This window comes from Pelophylax lessonae (assembly GCF_965119305.1).
Source record: "Pelophylax lessonae genome assembly, chromosome: 4".
Taxonomy (NCBI): domain Eukaryota; kingdom Metazoa; phylum Chordata; class Amphibia; order Anura; family Ranidae; genus Pelophylax; species Pelophylax lessonae.
The window spans coordinates 226,666,393-226,688,369 of NC_138771.1; the positions used below are offsets into that span (position 1 = coordinate 226,666,393).

The 21,977-nt window shown below is 42.6% G+C and overlaps 1 protein-coding gene across 1 annotated transcript in view; it reads right to left on the bottom strand.

Annotated features, from left to right (window-relative positions):
• CFTR (CF transmembrane conductance regulator) overlaps nucleotides 1-21,977 on the bottom strand; it is a 228,376-nt gene that overhangs the window by 83,550 nt on the left and 122,849 nt on the right. The window contains exon 11 of the mRNA XM_082255316.1: nucleotides 17,828-18,019. Coding sequence (XP_082111442.1) covers nucleotides 17,828-18,019 — 192 coding nt within the window. The remainder of the gene's footprint in view (nucleotides 1-17,827; nucleotides 18,020-21,977) is intronic.

The following is a 21,977-nucleotide window of genomic DNA, read 5'->3' on the forward strand; positions in this document are numbered from 1 at the left end:
TTATTTAGGGCTGTTCTGAAACCAAACTGAAAATGCATGTTTCAGTCTAACATGAATGTCTTTGCACACCCTTGTATAAAGCATTTTTTTAGGGAAGCCGATAGAGGGTAACTGGGAAAGTCTATTTTGGATAGTTGCTTCTGCCCTTGAGACTGGGAGCTGGTAGGGTATCTCTAGAGATCGCATGGTGCCCTCAAAGGTTATCTGCAAAGATCCTCTAACATTTATGGCATACTTATGATAACAAATATTTATTGGTTTATCAGATTAAACACCATGCTGGATTCCATCTGTCATAAAATGCATGTGCTAGATACAGATACAATAGATGCCTTCTTTTGGAGAGATTTTTGTTCACTTCCTGTCCAAGTAACATGACAGGAAGTGAAGGAAAATCTTACCATTGGTAACTCCGTAAAACCTGATAATGATTGTAGCCTGGGCAGCACAGTGGCTATGTGGTTAGCGCTTCTGCCTGGCAGCATTAAGGTTGTCGGTTTGGATCCCAACCACGGCACTACCTGCCTGGAGTTTGCATGTTCTCCCTGCGCCTGCATGGGTTTCCTCCCACATTCCAAAGACATGCTGGTAGGTTAATTGAGTCCTGTCTAAATTGGCCCAAATATGTGTATGAATGTGAGTTAGGAAACTTACACTATAAGATCCTTGAGGGCAGGTACTGATGTGAAGGTATAATATATATGTGAAGTGCTGCATGAATTGATTGCACTATATAAATACCTGTAATTATTAATAAACCCATCCCAAAAATAGCCAAACTCTTTTGGCTGGAGTTTCACTTTAATAACATACTTCAAAGAATTATGTGAATCATACGAAAGCAGCATCCCAAACTCAACATTTATAGTCTAAGGCTAGGTTCACTTCTATGCAGGTGCCTTTCTGATGCATTTAGCATTTCTGAGGTATTTTTGCCATGATTTGACGCCTTTTTGCAGGGGTGTTTTGGCTAATAGGAAAGTATAAGAGTTCCCTATCTTGTAGTGTGACTTTGATGCCACTTTAAAGCCATTTTGATGCCACTTTACACTTTCTGGCACTCAAGTAGCATTAAAGTTGCATCGAAATAGTGCAGGAACCTTTGTGCCCAAAGTCACATGTTAGGGTTAAGGGCTAGGATTTAGGTTAAATGTTAGGGTTAAGGGCTAGGGTTAATGTTAATGGCTAGGGTTAGGGTTTAGGGCTTGGGTTAGGGTTAAGTGTTAGGGTTAAGTTTGGAGTTAAGGTTAGGATTAAGGTTAGAGTTAGGGTTAGTGGTAATCATTAGGGTTAGGGCTAGTGGTAATCATTAGGGTTAGCGGTAATTGTTAGAGTTATCGTTCTAACCCTAACAATTACCGCTAAGCCTAACTCTAACCCTAACTCTAACCCTAACATTTACCCTAACCCTAGTCCTTAATCCTAACATTTAACCCTAACCCTAACCCTTAACCCTAACCCTAAGGCTCTATTGACACCTGAGTGTCTCGTTTTCAGGCGTTTTTTGGGGCTTTTTTGGCTTTTTTCAGGCGGTTTTTTGGGCTTTTTTCCAGGTGTTGTTTTTTTTTAGGCTTTTTTCAGGCGTTTTTTTCCTCCTTTTTTTTCAGGCATTTTTTGCAGGTGTTTGGAGACAGGCATTAACATATAACAAAAACGCTTGTAATGTGCCAAAAAAGAAGCTCATGTACTTTTTTGAGCTTCAGGTGTTTTGCTTCAGGAGACAAAACGCTCAGATGTGACCAGGGGTCATTGAAATGAATAGGATTTTGCTTGTTGGGCATTTTCAGACTTCAGAGATTAGTGTTTTACGAGCTGAAATACGCTCAGGTGTGAAAAGGGCCTTACGTTTTAAATCTAACCCTAGCCTTTAAACCTAACATGTGACTTAGGACACATAAAGGTTCTTGTACTACTTTGATACAATTTTGATGCTACTTGAGTGCCTGAGAGTTTAAAGTAGCATCAAAGTGGCATCAAAGTCACACTACATGAACAGAATTTTCATACTTTCCTATTAGACAAAAAAAAAACCCCTGCAAAACGCATAAAAAAGGCAACACTTGAATTTTTGGTGCATGTCCATTGAAGTCTGTTACACGCAAAACGCAATCTGCAACAGGAAAAAAAGTTCCTGACCCTTTCCAAAAATGCACCGGCTCAAAATGCACAGATGTGATCTAGAACAGTGTTTCTCAACTCCGGTCCTCAGGGCACACTAACAGGCCACATTTTAAGTATTACCTTGGGGAGATGCAGACTAGAATACTGCAATCACTGAGCAGCAAATGATTTCACCTGTGATGTATTTCAGTTTTCTTGCAAACCTGGCCTGTTAGTGTGCCTTGAGGACCGGAGTTGAGAAACACTGATCTAGAACCATGGGAAGCCATGTTAAATGGACTATAATGCATTTCTGCAAAACACGCTAAAGAACACTGAGGTATGAACAAAAGGTAAATCCACTATGCTAATGTAGCACTGCTCCCTTTAGGACTGCTGGATTTCACACTTACAGGTCCTCCTGGGTTACCATCAGCAACCTTAACATTTTTCTTCTTGGCTCATTCAATAAACAATCCAGGGGTATGTAGTTGTTTTTGTGTTTTATTGATAAATTAAGGATGGGAGAAGGCAATAGTGGGATACTCTGAATTAACTATGCACAACATTTGAGGACTTCTATAACTTGGTACAGCCAGGCTGTTGATCCACCTTGCCCCTAAGGAGAATTTAGTTTTAAGTCTCTTTCCCAGATGACCTGATGAACTGATTTTATCTTCAGGACGCTCTCCTTAGTATCCTACTTCTTGCTTGCTGACACCTGTCCACTGACTATCCTACTCCTGGGGTGGCTCCTCTCAGGTCAGGCCTTTTGACATGATCCCCTGTACTCATGATACTGCTTTTCCAGGGTCTCCAGTGTCTCCCCCTCAGTCAGCTCTCCTGGACCTCTGGGTTCAGCTCCACTCCTCTGGCGACCTCCTGAGGCCACGTGCCACTGCTACAGAGGAGGAGGCAGCCGCCCCTCCCTCCGGGACTCTGCTCTCCAGCCAAAGACCCTGCAGCACATGTGCTCCTGGCTTTTATACAGTATCCAACAATGCACCGAGACAGCCTGTCTCTGCGATCAAAAGCCTATGTATCCATTGGTCAGGTTTCCTCCCACTGTCCAATATGCCTTCCTATTGGACCAGTGTGAAACACTCTCTAGACACAATGAATCACACACTGAGCTGACCTCACTAACAGATCCTGCTCTCTGGTAGGCAGAAAGCAATATAGATTTGCCTGTGTCTCCTCTGATAGGCAGACAGAGTCAAAAACTATATTCTCCCACTAGCACCTACCTAGGAGGGTGCTACACTAAACTGAACTGATAGTTGTGTGGTTGCTAAAGATTTATATGTATTGCTTTTCTATAAAGTTAGAAGTGTAATCTGATCGATCTGAGGATAGGCATCTGGTAGCCCAACTACCAGGTACCAGGTTGGAATGATTGGTAAACAGTCTGTAATACTTTAGCAATAATGGAATTTTAATAGTGCACCATTACAATGATATCCAACTTCTGAGATAGATTGCTGTAAAGGTGACGTCAGAACAAACAATGGCCCAGGATTTGGCAATACAAGGCTAAATAAAAAGATGTGAGGCAACTACATTAGGGAAATGAGTAGCTGGCAGTGTTCAAAGACAATAGAAACAATCCTTTGCAGGACTATTAAACACTGCTCTGATTCTGCTAGCACTCAGGATTTACAAACTGTAAATGAAATAAACTGTTTTATGGGTAGACTAAAGGAAGTTTATTAAATTGTGGTTTTATTTGAGTTGAGCACATATTGCCTATGTATTTACTATCGCCTTGTACCAGAATATCTAGAATATCTATTTGCTTATAAAGATAACTTTACTACAAAGATTAATATGCTGACTACATACTCTGTAGTATGAGGTGATTGGTCGGATAGTACTGGGTGCATACAAAGTCACCCTACGCAAATAAATCTAACTAGATATGTGAGGTAATGTAGCAAGAGTATGATAGTTCCTGCATAATCGTCCTCTGTCTACATCTCTAGTGGCCCGAGGGCCACGTGCAGCCCTTTGTCACTTTTTAGGTGGCCCTCAGACCCCTTGGAATGAGAGAATTTTTTAAATGAAAAAAAAACAAACAAACAATGATTTCTGCTATCCTTATGTAATATGTCAAAGTCTCTCTCTGTCTTCTGCAGCATGTCTCTAGTCTCCAAACAAACATGTAGCGTGTCCACAATTTCTGGCCATCATTTCTTCCACTATGTTTGAAGTCTTCTCTGGCAGTACATATACAGATTATTATGTATGGCCCTATGGTGTTTGAAGCCCCCTATACCTTATGGATTGATAATGGAAACTACTGGTCAAAGAATATGTTACCCCAACATTTTATATTTCTGATATGCATCTGTTGTGCCATGTACTTGTGGTAAATAGTATCCTGTTCTCTTTGTATTGCTTCCTTTTTGCGAAGTATCTGGTGATCTTGCCAGTCCCCCTGCTTTCCTTTTTCAAACAGACCACACTGAGCATGAGAGCACATCAGTCTCAACGTGGTCAGTGTTCTGGCTGTGCTAGGAGAACAGCTTGCCTGTCCCCATTGATCAGACATGCTGAAAGCCCCCCCCCCCCCTGCACAGCTAAGCACTGGGAAGATTAGTGCAGTGCTGTTTCTCCATCCCCAACTCTCTAAGTCCCTTATTCAGCTGAGAACAGAGATTATGTGATCACTTAACAAAAAAAACGAAAAAGGGTATTTAAAATTATATATATATATATATATATATATATATATATATATATATATATATAGTATATTGAGTTCTACAGTGGTGATCGAAAGTTTGGGCACCCCAGGTAAAAATTTGTATTAATGTGCATAAAGAAGCCAAGGAAAGATGGAAAAATCTCCAAAAGGCATCAAACTACAGATACGATATTCTTATAATATGTCAACAAAAGTTAGATTTTATTTCCATCATTTACACTTTCAAAACAACAGAAAACAAAAAAATGGCATCTGCAAAAGTTTGGGCACCCTGCAGAGTTACTATCTTGTACTGCCCCCTTTGGCAAGTATCACAGCTTCTAAACACTTTTTGTAGCCAGCCAAGAGTCTTTCAATTCTTGTTTGAGGTATCTTTGCCCATTCTTCCTTACAAAAGTCTTCCAGTTCTTTGAGATTTCTGGGCTGTCTGTCACGCACTGCTCTTTTAACGTCTATCCATAGATTTTCAATTATGTTGATGTCAGGAGATTGTGAAGGCCATGGCAAAACCTTCAGTTTATGCCTCTTGATGTAATCCACATGGATTTTGAGGTGTGTTTATCCATTTGTAGAAGCCATCCTCTCTTTAACTTCAGCTTTTTCACAGATGGCATCAAGTTACCATCCAAAATTTGCTGAAATTTTATTGAATCCATTTTTCCTTCTACTCGTGAGATGTTCCCTGTGCCACTGGCTGCAATACAACCCCAGAGCATGATTGATCCACCCCCATGCTTAACAGTTGGACAGAGATTCTTTTCATTAAATTCTGTGCCCCTTCTTCTCCAAACGTACCTTTGCTCATTCCGGCCAAAAAGTTGAATTTTAACCTCATCGGTCCACAGAACTTGTTTCCAAAATGCATCAGGCTTGTTTATATGTTCATTTGCAAAGTTCAAACGCTGATTTTTGTGGTGAGGATGTAGAAGAGGTTTTCTTCTGATGACTCTTCCATGAAGACCATATTTGTACAAGTATCTCTTTATAGTGGAATAGTGTACCACAACTCCAGTGTCTGCCAGATCTTTCTGGAGGGATCCTGCAGTCAAACGTGGGTTTTGAATAGTTTTTCTCACAATCCTGCGAGCTGTTCTGTCTGATATTTTTCTTGGTCTTCCAGATCTTGCTTTAACTTCCACTGTTCCTCATGACTGCCATTTCTTAATTACATTCTGAACAAAGGATATTGACATCTGAAAACGCTTTGCTATCTTCTTATAGCCTTCTCCAGCTTTGTGAGCTTCAACTATTTTCATTTTCAGTTTTCTAGACAACTGCTTAGAAGATCCCATGGTGCTGATTGTTGGGGCAAGGTCAGATGAGTCTGGGCATTTAAAACCTTTGAGATTGACATCACCTGGTCTTCCCAGACGATGATTGAGAACAATCCATGACACTGGCAGGTCTCAGCCTTGCAAAGGGGGCAGTGCATGCTATAAATTCTGCAGGGTGTCCAAACTTTTGCAGACGACATTTTTTTTTGTTTTCTGTAATTTTGAAAGTGTCAATGATGGAAATAAAATCTAACTTTTGTTGACATATTATAAAAATGTCTAATCTGTAATTTGATGCCTTTTGGAGATTTTTCCATCTTTCCTTGGCTTCTTTATGCACATGAATACAAATTTTTACCTGGGGTGCCCAAACTTTCGATCACCACTATATGTACACAAAAGGCTGAGTTCTCTCAAATATTGTTCACAAATCTGGCTAAATGTGTTAGTGAGTACTTCTCCTTTGCCGATGTAATCCATCCACCTCACAGGTGTGGCATATCAAAATGCTGATTAGACAGCATGATTATTGCACAGGAGTGCCTTAGGCTGGCCACAGTAAAAGGCCATTCTAAAACGTGCAGTTTTATCACACAGCACAATGCCACAGATGTCGCAAGTTTTGAGGGAGCGTGTAATTGGCATGCTGACTGCAAGAATGTCCGCCAGAGCTGTTGCCCGTGAATTGAATGTTCATTTCTCTACCATAAGCCGTCTCCAAAGGCATTTCAGAGAATTTGGCAGTACATCCAACCGTCCTCACAACCGCAGACCATGTGTAACCACACCAGCCCATGACCTCCACATCCAGCATCTTCACCTCCAAGTTTGTCTGAGACCAGCCACCCAGACAGCTGCTGCAACAAACGGATTGCATAATCAAAGAATTTCTGCACAAACTGTCAGAAACCGTCTCAGGGAAGCTCATCTGCATGCTCGTCCTCCTCATTGGGGTCTCAACCTGACTGCAGTTCATCGTCGTAACTTGAGTGGGCAAATGCTCACATTCAATGGTGTCTGGCACTTTGGAGAGGTGCCCTTTCCCGGTTTTCTTCGATTTTTGAGTTCAGCTCATGAAAACAAAAACAAGTGTTGCATTTATAATTTTGTTCAGTATATATATTCATATATATATATATATATATATGTGTGTGTGTGTGTGTGGCGGTAGGGCAGTGGACAGTATCAATAGAGCACTGGATATGTTAGTAGGACAAATATTGGTGTCAGTAGTTTATTTTTACTTTTTTTTTTTTCTTTTTAACAATTTTGCTTTTTTATTTTTTTCTTTACAATATTATTTTTTAAAATTTTTTTACAATTTTTTTTTAGCAGCCCTGCTGGGTGGCTTTGGTGAAATATCAGGGGTCTAGACAGACCCCTGATGTCAACTTTTGAGAGAGAGAAAGGGACTAAGGACAGAGATTCCCCAGTCCCTTTCTCTGCAACCTGGCAGGAAGGAGGGTACGGCTGTCTCTCCTCCTGTCAGGAAGAATCGGGTATCCCAGGCGGCTTGCCTGAGGGGATACAGGGCTGAGCTAAGCTGCAGGAAGGATCCAGTGTGCTGAGGACTAGCGGAGCTGTGGGGGTCGAGTTCCAGGAAAGCATTCTGAGTCGTGAGTACTGTGAACTGTCCCTGGGGGTCTGCCTAGTCAGAGGGGACCACTCCGGAGGTCAGAGGGATCCAGGAGCTAACCAGCCGGTGGAGAAATAGAGTAAAAGGGGTCCTAGAGTTTAACCCTGAGGAGTAAAAGGGGGTACCAGCGGTTGGGCCCTGAAGGGTACAGTCTTACAATCTTGAGAGTTGCAGCAGTATCTACAACAGGCTACCTCAGTCAGGAAGGACTGGAGGAAGCAGTGTCAAGGACTTTTGAGCTAACCAGAGTGTCAGAAGTCAGTTTTCATTACAATACAGCAAGTCAGTGATTTCAAGAGCCAACAAGCGTTGCTCGGCATTCAGCCGGCGTCAAGACATCGCTGAAAGGCATTTTTTCTTCAAAGTGTCCCAATTTGTACCTAGTTGAGCCAGAGGAGTATCCCACTCATTCCCTTCTCCCATCCCCATATAAAATAAACAAAATAAACCAAAGATGCCGGACTGTTCATTGTCTCAGATCTCACATTTGGGTAATCAGCTTAAATGTTCTGTTGGTGTTAACGTTAACCATGGCAGACCCACATCAGGCCCAATGCCTGGAAATCCTGCTAAACATGGAATTCACCAGAACTTCACAGGTTGCCACTGGAGTCTTCCACTTCTCCATGATGACATCACGGAGCTGGTGGATGTTAGAGGCCTTGCGCTCCTCCACCTTCCGTTTGAGGATGCCCCACAGATGCTCAATAGAGTTTAGATGTGGAGACATGCTTGGCCAGCCCATCACCTTTATCCTCAGCTTCTTTAGTAAGGCAGTGGTCGTCTTGGAGGTGTGTTTGGGGTCCTTATCATGTTGGAATACTGCCCTGCGGCCCAGTCTCTGAAGGGAGGGGATCATGCTCTGCTTCAGTATGTCACAGTACATGTTGTCATTCATGGTTCCCTCAATGAACTGTAGCTCCCCAGTGCAGCATTCAGTCAGCCCCAGACCATGAGACTCCCTCCACCATGCTTGACTGTAGGCAAGACACACTTGTCTTTATACTCCTCACCTGGTTTCCGCCACACACGCTTGACACCATCTGAACCAAATAGGTTTATCTTGGTCTCATTAGACCACAGGTCATGGTTCCAGTAATCCATGCTCTTAGTCTGCTTGTCTTCAGCAAACTGTTTGCAGGCTTTCTTGTGCATCATCTTTAGAAGAGGCTTCCTTATGGGATGACAGCCATGCAGACCAATTTTATGCAGTATGCAGTGTATGGTCTGAGCACTGACAGGCTGACCTCCCACCCCTTCAACCTCTGCAGCAACGCTGGCAGCACTCATATGTCTTTTTCCCAAAGACAACCTCTGGACATGACGCTGGGCACGTGCACTCAACTTCTTTGGTCGACCATGGCGAGGCCTGTTCTGAGTGGAACCTGTCCTGTTACACCTCTGTATGGCATTTGCCACCATGCTGCAGCTCAGTTTCAGGGTCTTGGCAACCGTCCTATAGCCTAGGCCATCTTTATGTAGAGCAGCAACTCTTTTTTTCAGATCCTCAGACAATTCTTTGCCATGAGGTGCCATGTTGAACTTCCAGTGACCAGTATGAGAGAGTGAGAGCGATAACACAAAATTTAACACGCCTGGTACCTTGCAACATGAATGAGTCTCATGACAACGGGGAACAGGCCCAGACTGGGACAAAAAATAGGCCCGGGCATTTTGGACTGAGCAGCCCGGGAGGGGGGGGGGTGATGGGGGCATGACATGGGTGTGGTGGACGTGGCAGGGCGTGGCGTTCGTCGGGATGGTTGAAGACAGGATTTAATGTTCCAGGATGTGTGGATTCGATTACGGTACCTTTTTTAGTTTAATCTGACAGACAAAAGTGTGAAAGGGGCCTTCAGTAATTAAGGTATAGCGTGCCCCCTTTCAATGCACAGAGACCAGCGTGCCCCCTTTCAATGCACAGAGACCAGTTTGCCCCCTTTCAATGCAGTGACCAGAGTGCCCTCTTCCAGTGCAGAGATGCCAGCATGCCCCCTTTCAATGCAGAGATGCCATCATGCCCCCTTTCAATGCAGAGATGCCATCATGCCCCCTTTCAATGCAGAGATGCCAGCATGCCCCCTTTCAATGCAGAGATGCCATCATGCCCCCTTTCAATGCAGAGATGCCAGCATGCCCCCTTTCAATGCCGTGATGCCATCATGCCCCCTTTCAATGCAGAGATGCCATCATGTCCCCTTTCAATGCAGAGATGCCATCATGCTCCCTTTCAATGCAGAGATGCCATCATGTCCCCTTTCAATGCAGAGATGCCAGCATGCCCCCTTTCAATGCAGAGATGCCTTCATGCCCCCTTTCAATGCAGAGATGCCAGCATGCCCCCTTTCAACGCAGAGATGCCAGCATGCCCCCTTTCAATCACCCCTTTTCAGACCATCACTGACCCACCACCAAACCGGTCATGCTGAACGATGTTACAGGCAGCATAACGTTCTCCATGGCTTCTCCAGACTCTTTCACGTCTGTCACATGTGCTCAGTGTGAACCTGCTCTCATCTGTTAAAAGCACAGGGCATCAGTGGCAGACCTGCCAATTCTGGTGTTCAATGGAAAATGCCAATTGAGTTCCATGGTACCGAGCAGTGAGCACAGGGCCCACTAGAGGACGTCGGGCCCTCAAACCACCCTAATGAAGTCTGCTTCTGATTGTTTGGTCAGAGACATTCACACCAGTGGCCTGCTTGAGGTAATTTTATAGAGTTCTGGCAGTGCTCATCTTGTTCCTTCTTGCACAAAGAAACAAATACCAGTCCTGCTGATGGGTTAAGGACCTTCTACCGCCCTCTCCAGCTCTCCTAGAGTAACTGACTGTCTCCTGGAATCTCCTCCATGCTCCTGAGATGGTGCTGGAAAACACAGCAAACCTTTTGGCAATGGCACATATTGATGTGCCATCCTGGAGGAGTTGGACTGCCTGCCCAACCTCTATAGGGTCCAAGTATCGCCTCATGCTACCAGTAGTGACATCGACCCTAGCCAAATGCAAAACTAGTGAAAAACAGGCAGAAAAAATGAGTAGGGAAAAAAAATTTCAGTGGCCTCCACATGTAAACCATTCCTGTTTTGGGGGTTGTCTCATTTTTTGCCCATTTGGTGCACCTGTTGTTAATTTAATTAACACCAAAGCAACTGAAGCTGATTAACAATCCCCTCCGCTACTTAACTGACCAGATCAATATCCCAGTTTAATTGACTTGATGTTGTACTCTAAATAAAACGTGTTTCTTTATAGATATATATTTATATACACATTTTTTTTCTTTATAAGTGATCATATCCATATGACCTCTGATCTCAGCTGTAAAATGAGCTTGGAGAGGTGGGGTGGAGACTCCTTGTGATAATGGAGGGCATGGCATGGCAGCAGCAGCTTGAACAGAGAAAAGACACCGTCCACTGTGAAATGCAGAAACAGAAATGCACTATAACAAGCTGGTTTGGGTTCCATCAGGAGGCAAAGAAACAGCAGAACACTGACCTTCCCAGTAAAGAGCTGCGCAGTAGCAGGCCCGTCGCATCAAGGCAGGCAAAACAAGCAATTGCTTGGGGCCCCAAGCTGGCCTGGGGCCCCAAGACCCAAGACACAGACTGACATTATCCCAAAAAACACAAACGCGCCGCGCCTCACACACACAGGCGGCCTGTGACAGGCCGGCAGGCGGGCGCACAGCGGAGGAGCGGCATGACGTCACATGGCACCGGCTCGCTAGGGGGAGAGTATGCGGCGGCGGCGCGCATCTGCGCAGTGTGCACCAGCCCCGCCCCTGCCTAGGCGGCCTAAAGCGCGCGCAGGAGTGGCGCCACCCCACCAGGCCTCCATGTCCATTTTGGAGGCGGGGGGCCTCCATGTCCATTTTGCTTGGGGCCCCCAAATTCCTTCAAACGGCCCTGCGCAGTAGGATGTGTCAGCAGGAGGCACAGAAACAGCAGTACACTGATCTTTCCAGTAATAAGCTGTGCAGGGGCTGTGTCAGCACAAGTCTGACCAATGGAGTACAGGCAGGCTGTGCCCCCAAGCAGAATGCAAATAAATAAACTGACCACACTGGGACAGATGTGCTTCCACGCCGTGGTGTGGTCAGCTTGAAATAGGAAAGCAGGGGACTGGCAGGATTCCCAGGTATTTCACACAGAGGAAACAATGCACAGAGAAAAATATACAAGTATATGGTACAATAGACACATATCAGAATTATGAGATATTGGGGTAAAATACAGTTTAATAGCAAGCTTGATAAGGTACCTACACTTCTATCTGTCTGTTTCTGAAACATGTTATCCATGTTGGGCTTTTTGGGGAAGCATGCTGTATTCATCTCAACTCATTATCTGAAAGAATGGTTCAGCACCCCACTAAGGTTTTGCATAATTTGCAGTCCACATAGGTAGTGCCGTTTGCAGAAAGGCTGTTTGGTGATTTAACATAGGACTCTCAATAAGAAACTTTCTGCTACATTGTTTGTTGGAGCTAGCAGGGCTAGCAGAGAACACCATCTCTACAGCAAAACAGCTTCTCGATCATTTCAGTCAACGAAGGGGTAGGTTTAAAGATCCTGGAAATAAGGCATTTTGTCCACATATACAACCCAAAGAAAAGTTTAGGTGCTCCATATTAACCACTAAAGAACTGTCTTTCTGTTCAACAATCTTTGCAGATCCAAAGACAGGTGTTAACAAGTGAACAGAAAATACATATTAACTAAGTAGAGGGCATGTTAGGCTGGTCTATTCCATGTCAAAATTAAGATGCCCATGTGGACACACCCTAGAGGGATTTGGCAGCATATAAATACAAAGTTGCCTTATAATTTTTTAGTTCACTGTAATTTTCCAGCATTTGTGTTTGTTATGCCACAGTGATGTGTTATTATAATAACACAACTGTATCATTACTACATACAACACAAACTACTAAGCTTATTGCAAAACACAGCATAAAACAAGATGGCACTGTTTAAATCACAGAGTATCCTAATAATAACTCAGTTCTCGTAAAAGCCATATAAAAGCTTACATGAAAGGAACCGTAACTTGAATGGCTAATAAACCCAGAACATGAGCTGGCTTTCTTACACAAAATAGTTTCTTCAAACACTAGCGGATATATATGTGTGTGTGTTTGTGTATATATATATATATATATATATATATATATATATATATATATATGTATATATATATATATACAGAGATAGATAGATATAGATAGATATATGAATATGAATGTATACAGGATAGATAGATAGATAGATAGATAGATAGATAGATAGATAGATAGATAGATAGATAGATAGATAGATAGATAGATAGATAGATAGATAGATAGATAGATAGATACTGTAGATATAGGTATGGTTGTGTGGTAAGTTTTTTTCCTAAATATAGGTGTGCATAATCCCATAAATACAGTATACATTATTTGCAGACAGTCTCTACCAAACATGAAATGGTTGATAACACAAAATAACTGACCATAGCAAACTACATAACATAACTGCTACTGACATCATTACTGAGGCTGTCATTGCTGAACTTCTATTGATAATACTTGTTGTCTGGCAATCTATAGCTTCAATACATTCTGAAGCACTAATCTGGAACAAGCATGCAGCTATTGAAGTCAATGGAAAGTCAGACCACCTTTTCTGCCAATTTGTTCTGAATCAGTATCTGCAAGCATTTTCTTAAGAGTTCAGCATTGGCAGTACAGTATCAGTTACGTGTTTGCCCCCCTCCCTTAAAATCAGCAATCAGGAGGAACCATTGAGTGTCTACCCCACTTTTATATGGAGATGGCATTACTGGGAGAATAAAAATAGCCACACACGGTCTCTGATTTTTATTTTTACTATACATACCTGACTGTTGATAGCACATACAATATATATTTCATTAATACGTTTTTTTATTTGTATTAACCTTATTTTATAGAAAGGGTTTGACTTCGGAAAGTGCATTGAGGTCATTGTATATAGTTGGCTTGGATAAAAAAGTGCTCAAAAACATTATATCAAATAAATGTATTCTAAATAATAACATTGTAAAATATAGATACGAGTAAAATGAAAGCTGTGTAGCTGTCAAGATATAAAACAAAACATATTCAATCCAGATGCCAATGAATATTTGTCAAGCTTTGCTAATTGTCAATTAATCCACATTAGGCCAATGAAATACAATAGTACTCAAGCTGCTCACTACATGTGTCAGCAGCACCACACACTGTTGTTGTTTCACCACAACTACCAATCAGAATTACCGGTAGATCTGCGCTTGAAAATGTCTCCTTGAATCGAACAGGTTTTTACCCCACTTTTCTGCTGTTGTTCCAGATAAACCATCATTCCCTGTCCCCCATTTTTCATTAATAAGGATCATAGCATTTTGTTAGTAACTAGAAAATGTTGACAGCTAGTAGTTAGGTAAGCCAGGGACAATTGTGTGAAACCTAAGAATGGTCTGGAAAGTGGACCGTTGGTATCTGTGGTTTTTTATAGGCACTCAAGTTTCACAAACATACACACAGACTGGTGTGTCAGCAGTTCAAATATTTGCCTATAAAAAAGGATTTCCTTATTGTAATGCAAAGAAAACAACATGATCATAGCTATCATTGTATTAAAACAGCCCGAACTTTACAGTGTGAATTTTCACACATTTTATCTCACCATTTCTAATCAAAGAATGTTGTTAATGTGCCAGGTTCCTCCTGTGCCATTTCCAAAATAAAAACGCCCCAAAACACACTGAAGAACAGTACTTGTTGCTGGTAAATCTACATTAAATGTAAAACTATGTTTAAAGATATTGTAGATGACATTATCAGTAAACAAAAAAACACAAATGTCTAGGTGAAAGTAGGATGACTAGATGTCCCCAATTTCAGGGGGCAGTCCCTGGATTGAGGAGGCTGTTTCTACGTTTAAAGTGTCTAAGGATGTGTCCCTGGATGTAGCCCATTTCCTCAATTTCCTGGCTGGCACCCCCCTAAAGTTCAGTGGCTGCTTGGCCCAGGTATAGTTGCTAAGCTGTAGGAAATCTCTCCCCTTCCCTTCCTCTCCTCCACTCCATGAGAACTGTATGGCCTGAAGCTGAAATGTGACTGGCTACATGGATTTTGGCCCACCCTGCACCCTGGAACCACATGAACCAGGACAGGGGGAAGAGAATATCCCCAGAGCCTGGGAATAGACTCCAGAACTGCTACTTCTGCCCTGAGCTCAATGACAAGGGCAGTAGAGGGGCCACACTGTGGAAGGGGGGGTAATTATATGAGTCAACTGAGACTTGGGTGGCCAAAAAAAGCCTGTGTATACTGCCCCCTCCCCTCTGCTGTCTGTTTTCCACTATTAACTGCCCCTCTGAATTTCCTATCCTAACCATCAGCTGTTCCCTCTGTACTGCCTGCCCCAACATTAACCCCCCCCCCCCATACATTATAAAATGGGTATTAATTGAAATGGGAATGTTATAAAAGTGGGCATGGTCAGTAGGGTGTCACCAGATTTCATTTTGAGACTCTGGTCACCTTAGGTTTAGAATACATTTTCCTGGAGGATGCAATCATTGGGACAGGATGTGATGGGAAATCTGGGTAGGAATGCAGACATCAATAAAACCAGATATAAGGTCTGACCCTTCTCTAGACTTGCCATACACCAGTAGAATTGTGTTTGAAAATATTCACTTTCCTATGGTCAGTGAGATCAAATCGACATTTGTTTTTAACTGCGGTGACAGGAAAATTTAAAGGAGCAGGATGGAACATTTCTGTCAACTAAACTTAATTTTTACTGTGAATGTGGTTTTTGTTTGTGAAAAAAGTGTGCATATTGTAATGTTTATGTTAGTGGCAAAAATGAACACAGCTGGGATTTTAAGGGTTTTCAAACAATTTGCCTGACTCAATAATGGCGCTTTTCCACTGCATGGAACCGAACGGTTCGGCTCGCTTTTGTGCTTTTCCACTGCTGGTACCGCATGGTATAGTGTAGGAACGGTTCGGTACGGTTCGGTACGGTACGGTACGGTACGGCGGCGCTTTTCCACTGCATTGGAACCGAACGGTACGGCTCTCAAAAACAGTACCTACTCGATTGTGGTTCCAAGAGGTGCCATACCCGGTACCATATCCCACAATCCTTTGCATGCACTCACTACTAGCCACTGATTGGTCAGAGAATCCCACCCACCCCGTTGTTATCCCACCCACTTAACTTTAGTACTACTTTAGTGGAAAAGCAAACCATACCGTACCGTACCGAACCTTTCCAACACCGTACCATGTGGTACCAGCAGTGGAAAAGCAAACCGGGCCAAGCAGGGCCGAGTAAAGCCGAGTCGGTACTTGCAGTGGAAAAGTGCCATAAGACTGATTTACTAAAACTGGAAATTAAAAAATCTGGTGCAGCTTTACATAGAAACCAATCAGCTTCCGGGTTTTTGTTTTTGTCAAACTTTATTGAACAAGCTGAAGTTAGGCTGGTGGTTTGAATCTCCACTGATTCAGCAGAACAATTAATGGGCAGGCTGAATGTACTATGTTCATCGATGAATCAACTTGGGTAAATCTAGCCTGCCAGATTTGTTCGTGATTATATCAAGGGGCTGCTATAGCCGCTAGCGATAATCACTGTCTTCTCTTGCTGGCTTCCCCCGCCTGCTCCCACCCCCCTGCCGGGAGAAGACAATTGCTCAGCAGGAGGGATTCCCCTGTCAACACTGTCTGTGTTGATAGGGGAATCGAGCTAATTTTTTCTCTGCAACCCGTCGTTGCAGGAATGAAATTTGCACCGTCTATGGCCTGCCGAAGCTGAAATAAAATATTACACTGTTGTATGGCCAATGAGAAAATAAAGTGTATGTAATATTATAAATTGTATTACTGCTTACGTGTCTCTTGAAAAGATTTCCCCTAACTCCTTTCCAGACAGCACCAGTCAAAGGGAAAATCAGAGATCTCAATAAACATTGTCCAACCCTTACAAAAGTTGTGGCTGGAGTTTCACTTTGTGTATTAAAGGTTTATTATTTGATAACTTGCTATAGAGCAGGAGTCTCTAAACTTTCCAAAGGGCCAGTTTATTGTTTTTCAGACTTTAGGGGGGCTGGACTGTAGCAATCGGGAGAAGAAAATGTCCCAGTATCACTTGGGGTAAACAATGCCCCATGATTGGTAGATAAAGTGCCCCATCATTTGTGCAATTGATAGGAGTTGTGCCCCATCATTGTTGTCATTGAGGGGAATTGTGCCTCTTTGTTCCTTCGTTGGTGTCATTGGGAGGAATTAAGCCCCATTGTTGATGTCATTGGAAGAATTGTGCCCCGTCACTGGTGTCATTGTGAGGAATTGTGCCCCATCATTGGTGTCATTGGTAGGATTTGTGCCCCACTATTGGTGTCATTGGGAGGAACTGTGCCCCATCGTCTGTTGTCATTGGGAGGGACTGTGCCCCTTCATTGGTGTCAGTGAATAAATTAGTACCCCTAGGGCTGGATAAAAGCAAGCAAAGGGCTCTGTCCCCCGGGCTGCAGTTTAGAGACCACTGCTATAGAGTATACTGTATGTTCATGAATGCTTATTATGGCAGCGTCATCCAAGTTTTACCCTGTGTTAAACACTTATGAGTGGTGTTGTTTCCCAGAACACGATGGCTGTTTATTTATGACTTTTTTTTCCCCAACAATTTAAATCACCAAGTTTAGAAAGAGGTCAGCAACAGAAGATTCTGTAATCCTATCAGTATAGGCTTCTTTTAATAATACTGGGGTACCAAAATTTGGGGCTTTTAGCCAATAAAACAAAATGTAATTGTATTATTTGTATGATCCAATAACCAATTATGAATCTTAAGTGTTATTTGATTCCATTCAATAGGTTAACTTTTCTTACATACTGCATTGGCCTAAGGTACAAAGTGCATATCTGAGTATAAATAGAATCATTTGCTCTGCTAGTGGTCCAGGAATCAGGACTGTCTCACTAACATAGTTGTATGATACTTCTGTCCAAAACATTTTTTTAAACATTCAATTTCTTTACAAGAGCAAAACAACTATACAACGTATTGTGACAACAGAACCACTGACCTCTTCCAGTTGGCAAGCCTTGATGACACTCAGGTATCTGTACTGGTCATAGGAGACTCCAAACACTATGTTTTCCTTGATGGTCCCAGGCATTATCCAGGATACTTGGGGAGAAAATGATATTCGTCCACTGTGTTTTATTTTCCCTGAGGAAGGTTCCAGCTCCCCCATGATCATCATTAGAAGAGAAGTCTGCAATAGCAAATTTAGATTGAGTACTTAGGGCACGGTCTGTACAAATTCTCCCATACACTTTAAATAGCTGAAAGAGATTAAAACGTAACTCCTCCTTTGTTGAAAACAATAAAACAAAAAACAATCCCCTCTGGGTGATCTATGAACATTGCAAGGATTTAAGCAAATGTTGTTGCAGATTCCTACCTTTTGTTGCTCTGATGAAATAGATATTTGTTCGGTTATGTCAATGTGCAAAGTAAATTTAAATGGGAGTGACATTCATTATCAAGTAGCTGATGCACTTGCAGGGTTTTAATGAGGAGAATTGCAGTGTCTGCATCCCTTTAAGAGTGATCAACACTTTTAGGATTATCTAACCCAAAATAAAATTTTTGTAAAACCTAAAACCTGAATTGTACCTTAAAGCGGTCTTCTGGGAAAATCAGTAAGCCAATCACACAAGCAGGAATTTAAATCTCTGGAAGCAGTTCCGTACAGCAACTGTATATGGAACGGCTCCAGGTAGCCATATTGCATTGAATTTTACAAAAAATTACAGTGCTGCAGATTGAAAAGGAAAGATCATTTTTAATAACATTCAATTACAATATGGCTTTTGTAGCAATTGTATACGCCATATTATTTTTTATTTGCTATTTTTTTTTCTCATGCAAGTAGAGTTACCCTCTTGTCGTTTTGGTTTTTATGCATACAAGGCTCTGTCTTGGGACCAATTCTGTTTAATTTCTTCATAAATGATATAGAGGATGGGATAAATATCTCAATCTCAGTTTTCATGAACAACACAAAAATAAGCAGGGCAATAACTTCACATCAGGATATTGGAATTTTACCTGAACAAAAATAATGGAGTGGGCAATTTCATGCCAAATGAGGTTTATTGTGGAGAAATGTAAGGTAATGCACTTGAGGGCTAAAAACACAAACGCAATCTACTCACTAGGGTGAGAACCTGTGGGGGAATCAAGGATGGAGAAAGATCTGGGTGTCCTAGTAGAAGACACACTGAGCAATAGCATTTAATGTCAAGCTGCAGCTACCAAATCCGGCAGAATATTAGCATGCATAAAAAAGGTGATATACTCCATCCAGTTCTGGTCAGCAGTCCGCAGAAGGGATGTGCTGGAGCTGGAGAGAGACCAAAGAAGGGCAACTAAATAAATTGGGGACTGGAGGACCTCAATTATAAGGAAAGACTATAAGGAATACATTTATTCTTGCTAGAGAAGAGACCCTTGAGAGGGGAAATGATAGCGATTTACAAATACCTCAATGGTGATCCCAGCATAGGAAAAAACTATTCAGCCTCAGGAAGTGTAAGAGAAGTGGTTTAACCTAAAGCTGCGCAGGGGGGTTTTCATTGTCAGGGTGATAAGGTGTAACCCTCTTCCACAATTGGTGGTGTCAGCGGGGAGTATTGATATGTTTAAAAGACTCTTGAACATGCATCTTAGTGAACACATAATACAGAAATACGGGAAATGATTATCGACACTGATACACATACAGTATCTCACAAAAGTGAGTACACCCCTCACATTTTTGTAAATATTTTATTACATCTTTTCATGTGACAACACTGAAGAAATTACACTTTGCTACAATGTAAAGTAGTGAGTGTACAGCTTGTATAACAGTGTAAATTTGCTGTCACCTAAAAAAAAACTAAACACACAGCCATTCATTTCTAAACCACTGGCAACAAAATTGAGTACAACCCTAAGTGTAAATGTCCAAATTGGGCCCAAAGTGTCAATATTTTAAGTGGCCACCATTATTTTCCAGCACTGCCTTAACCCTCTTAGGCATGGAGTTCACCAGAGCTTCACAGGTTGCCACTGGAGCCCTCTTCCACTCCTCCATGATGACATCACGGAGCTGGTGGATGTTAGAGACCTTGCGCTCCTCCATGTAAGATTCTGGTACCTTTGGTACCCTTATTTCCCATTTCTACCTTAATATTGCGTCCCACCTTGCTAACTAGGTGGAACGCATACACCTTTAAGAACGATGACATCATCGCCGAGCGCCGCTATGAGCGGCTATTTCAATCGCCGGTTTTCTCTCACTCATTGCTCATTCAAGCCGACTGTATGCAACTATGCCTGACGCTACCTGGACCTGTATCTCGCTACCTGTTCCTGAGCTTCACTCTTTGATCTCGTATCTCGCTACCTGATCCTTATTGCATGCTATGCTTGACACCATCTGGACTTGTATCTCGCTATCTGATCCTGAGCTTCACTCTTTTATCTCGTATCTCGTTACCTGATCTTTTAACCGCATGCTTGACCAGTCTTGTCCTATGCTGCCGGAGCTTCTAGCTATTCCTTTACCTGAACAAAACCGGAACCCCGCTACCGATCCTGTATCTCGCTACCGAATCACTCTCTTTCTACTGGACCTTGCTACTACTAACCCAACTAGTGATAAGTACCCCACAGGGGATTTCTTCCTAACTAACTTACACTATCTACCTCTGCATACTAAAGGACTGTTACTATGTAAGCACTATTTCTATCATCTGCATAACTTCATAGATTGCTAGCTCTTGAGCCTACCATCATCTACATCATTGCACTAGGTTACTCTCTCTTGTATACTTCATCTGCTGTCCCCTACCACCTGTTACTATACATGATTGCTAAACCTATCTGCATACTACCTATCATCACCTACCACTCTCCTGAATATTACTACTGAGTGCTCACCATTTCTAACGCCTGTCTCTCTCCTCTATACTATCATATACATCCTATCACTCCAGGAACATCATATTGAGTGTATGTATATTTGCATAAAGCAGGCTGTGCACGGTGATGAGTCCTGAGAGTTGGATATGTTTGTTCAACACATCTCTACATGACTACTGAGTGTAATAATTCTGCAGCTGCAAATCCATTCACTAACAAAAAACGCAAGAGCGTTACACTCCACCTTTTCGTTTGAGGATTCCCCACAGATGCTCAATAGGGTTTAGGTTTAGAGACATGCTTGGCTAGTACTCGACCTTTACCTTCAGCTTCTTTAGCAAGGCAGTGGTTGTCTTGGTGGTGTGTTCAGGGTCGTTATCATGTTGCAATACTGCCCTACGGCCCAGTGTCCGAAGGGAGGGAATCATGCTTCAGTATGTCACAGTACATGCTGGCGTTCATGGTTCCCTTAATGAACTGTAGCTCCCCAGTGCCGGCAGCACTCATGCAGCCCCAGACAATGACACTCCCACCACCATGCTTGACTGTAGGCAAGACACACTTGTTTTTGTATTCCTCACCTGGTTGCTGCCACACACGCTTGACACCATCTGAACCAAATAAGTTTATCTTGGTCTCATCAGACCACAGGACATGGCTCCACTAATTCATGTCCTTAGTCTGCTTGTCTTCAACAAACTGTTTGCAGGATTTTTTGTGCATCATCTTTAGAAGAGGCTTCTTTCTGGGATGACAGCCATGCAGACCAATTTGATGCAATGTGCAGCATATGGTTTGAGCACTGACAGGCTGACCCCCAACCCCTTCAACCTCTGCAGCAATGCTGGCAGCACTCATACATTTATTTCCCTAAGACAACTTCTGGATATGACGCTGAGCACGTGCACGCAACTGCTTTGGTCGACCATGGTGAGGCCTGTTCTGAGTGGAACCTGTCCTATTAAACCGCTGTATGGTCTTGGCCACCATGCTGCAGCTCAGTTTCAGGGTCTTGGCAATCCTCTTATAGCCTAGGCCATCTTTATGTACAGCAACAATTCTTTTTTTTTAGATCCTCTGAGAGTTCTTTGCCATGAGGTGCCATGTTGAATATCCAGTGACCAGTATGAGAGAGTGAGAGTTATAACACTAAATTTAACACACCTGCTCCCCATTCACACCTAAAACCTTCTAACATTACCGAGTCACTTGACACTGGTGAGGGAAAATGGCTAGTTGGGCCCAATTTGGACATGTTC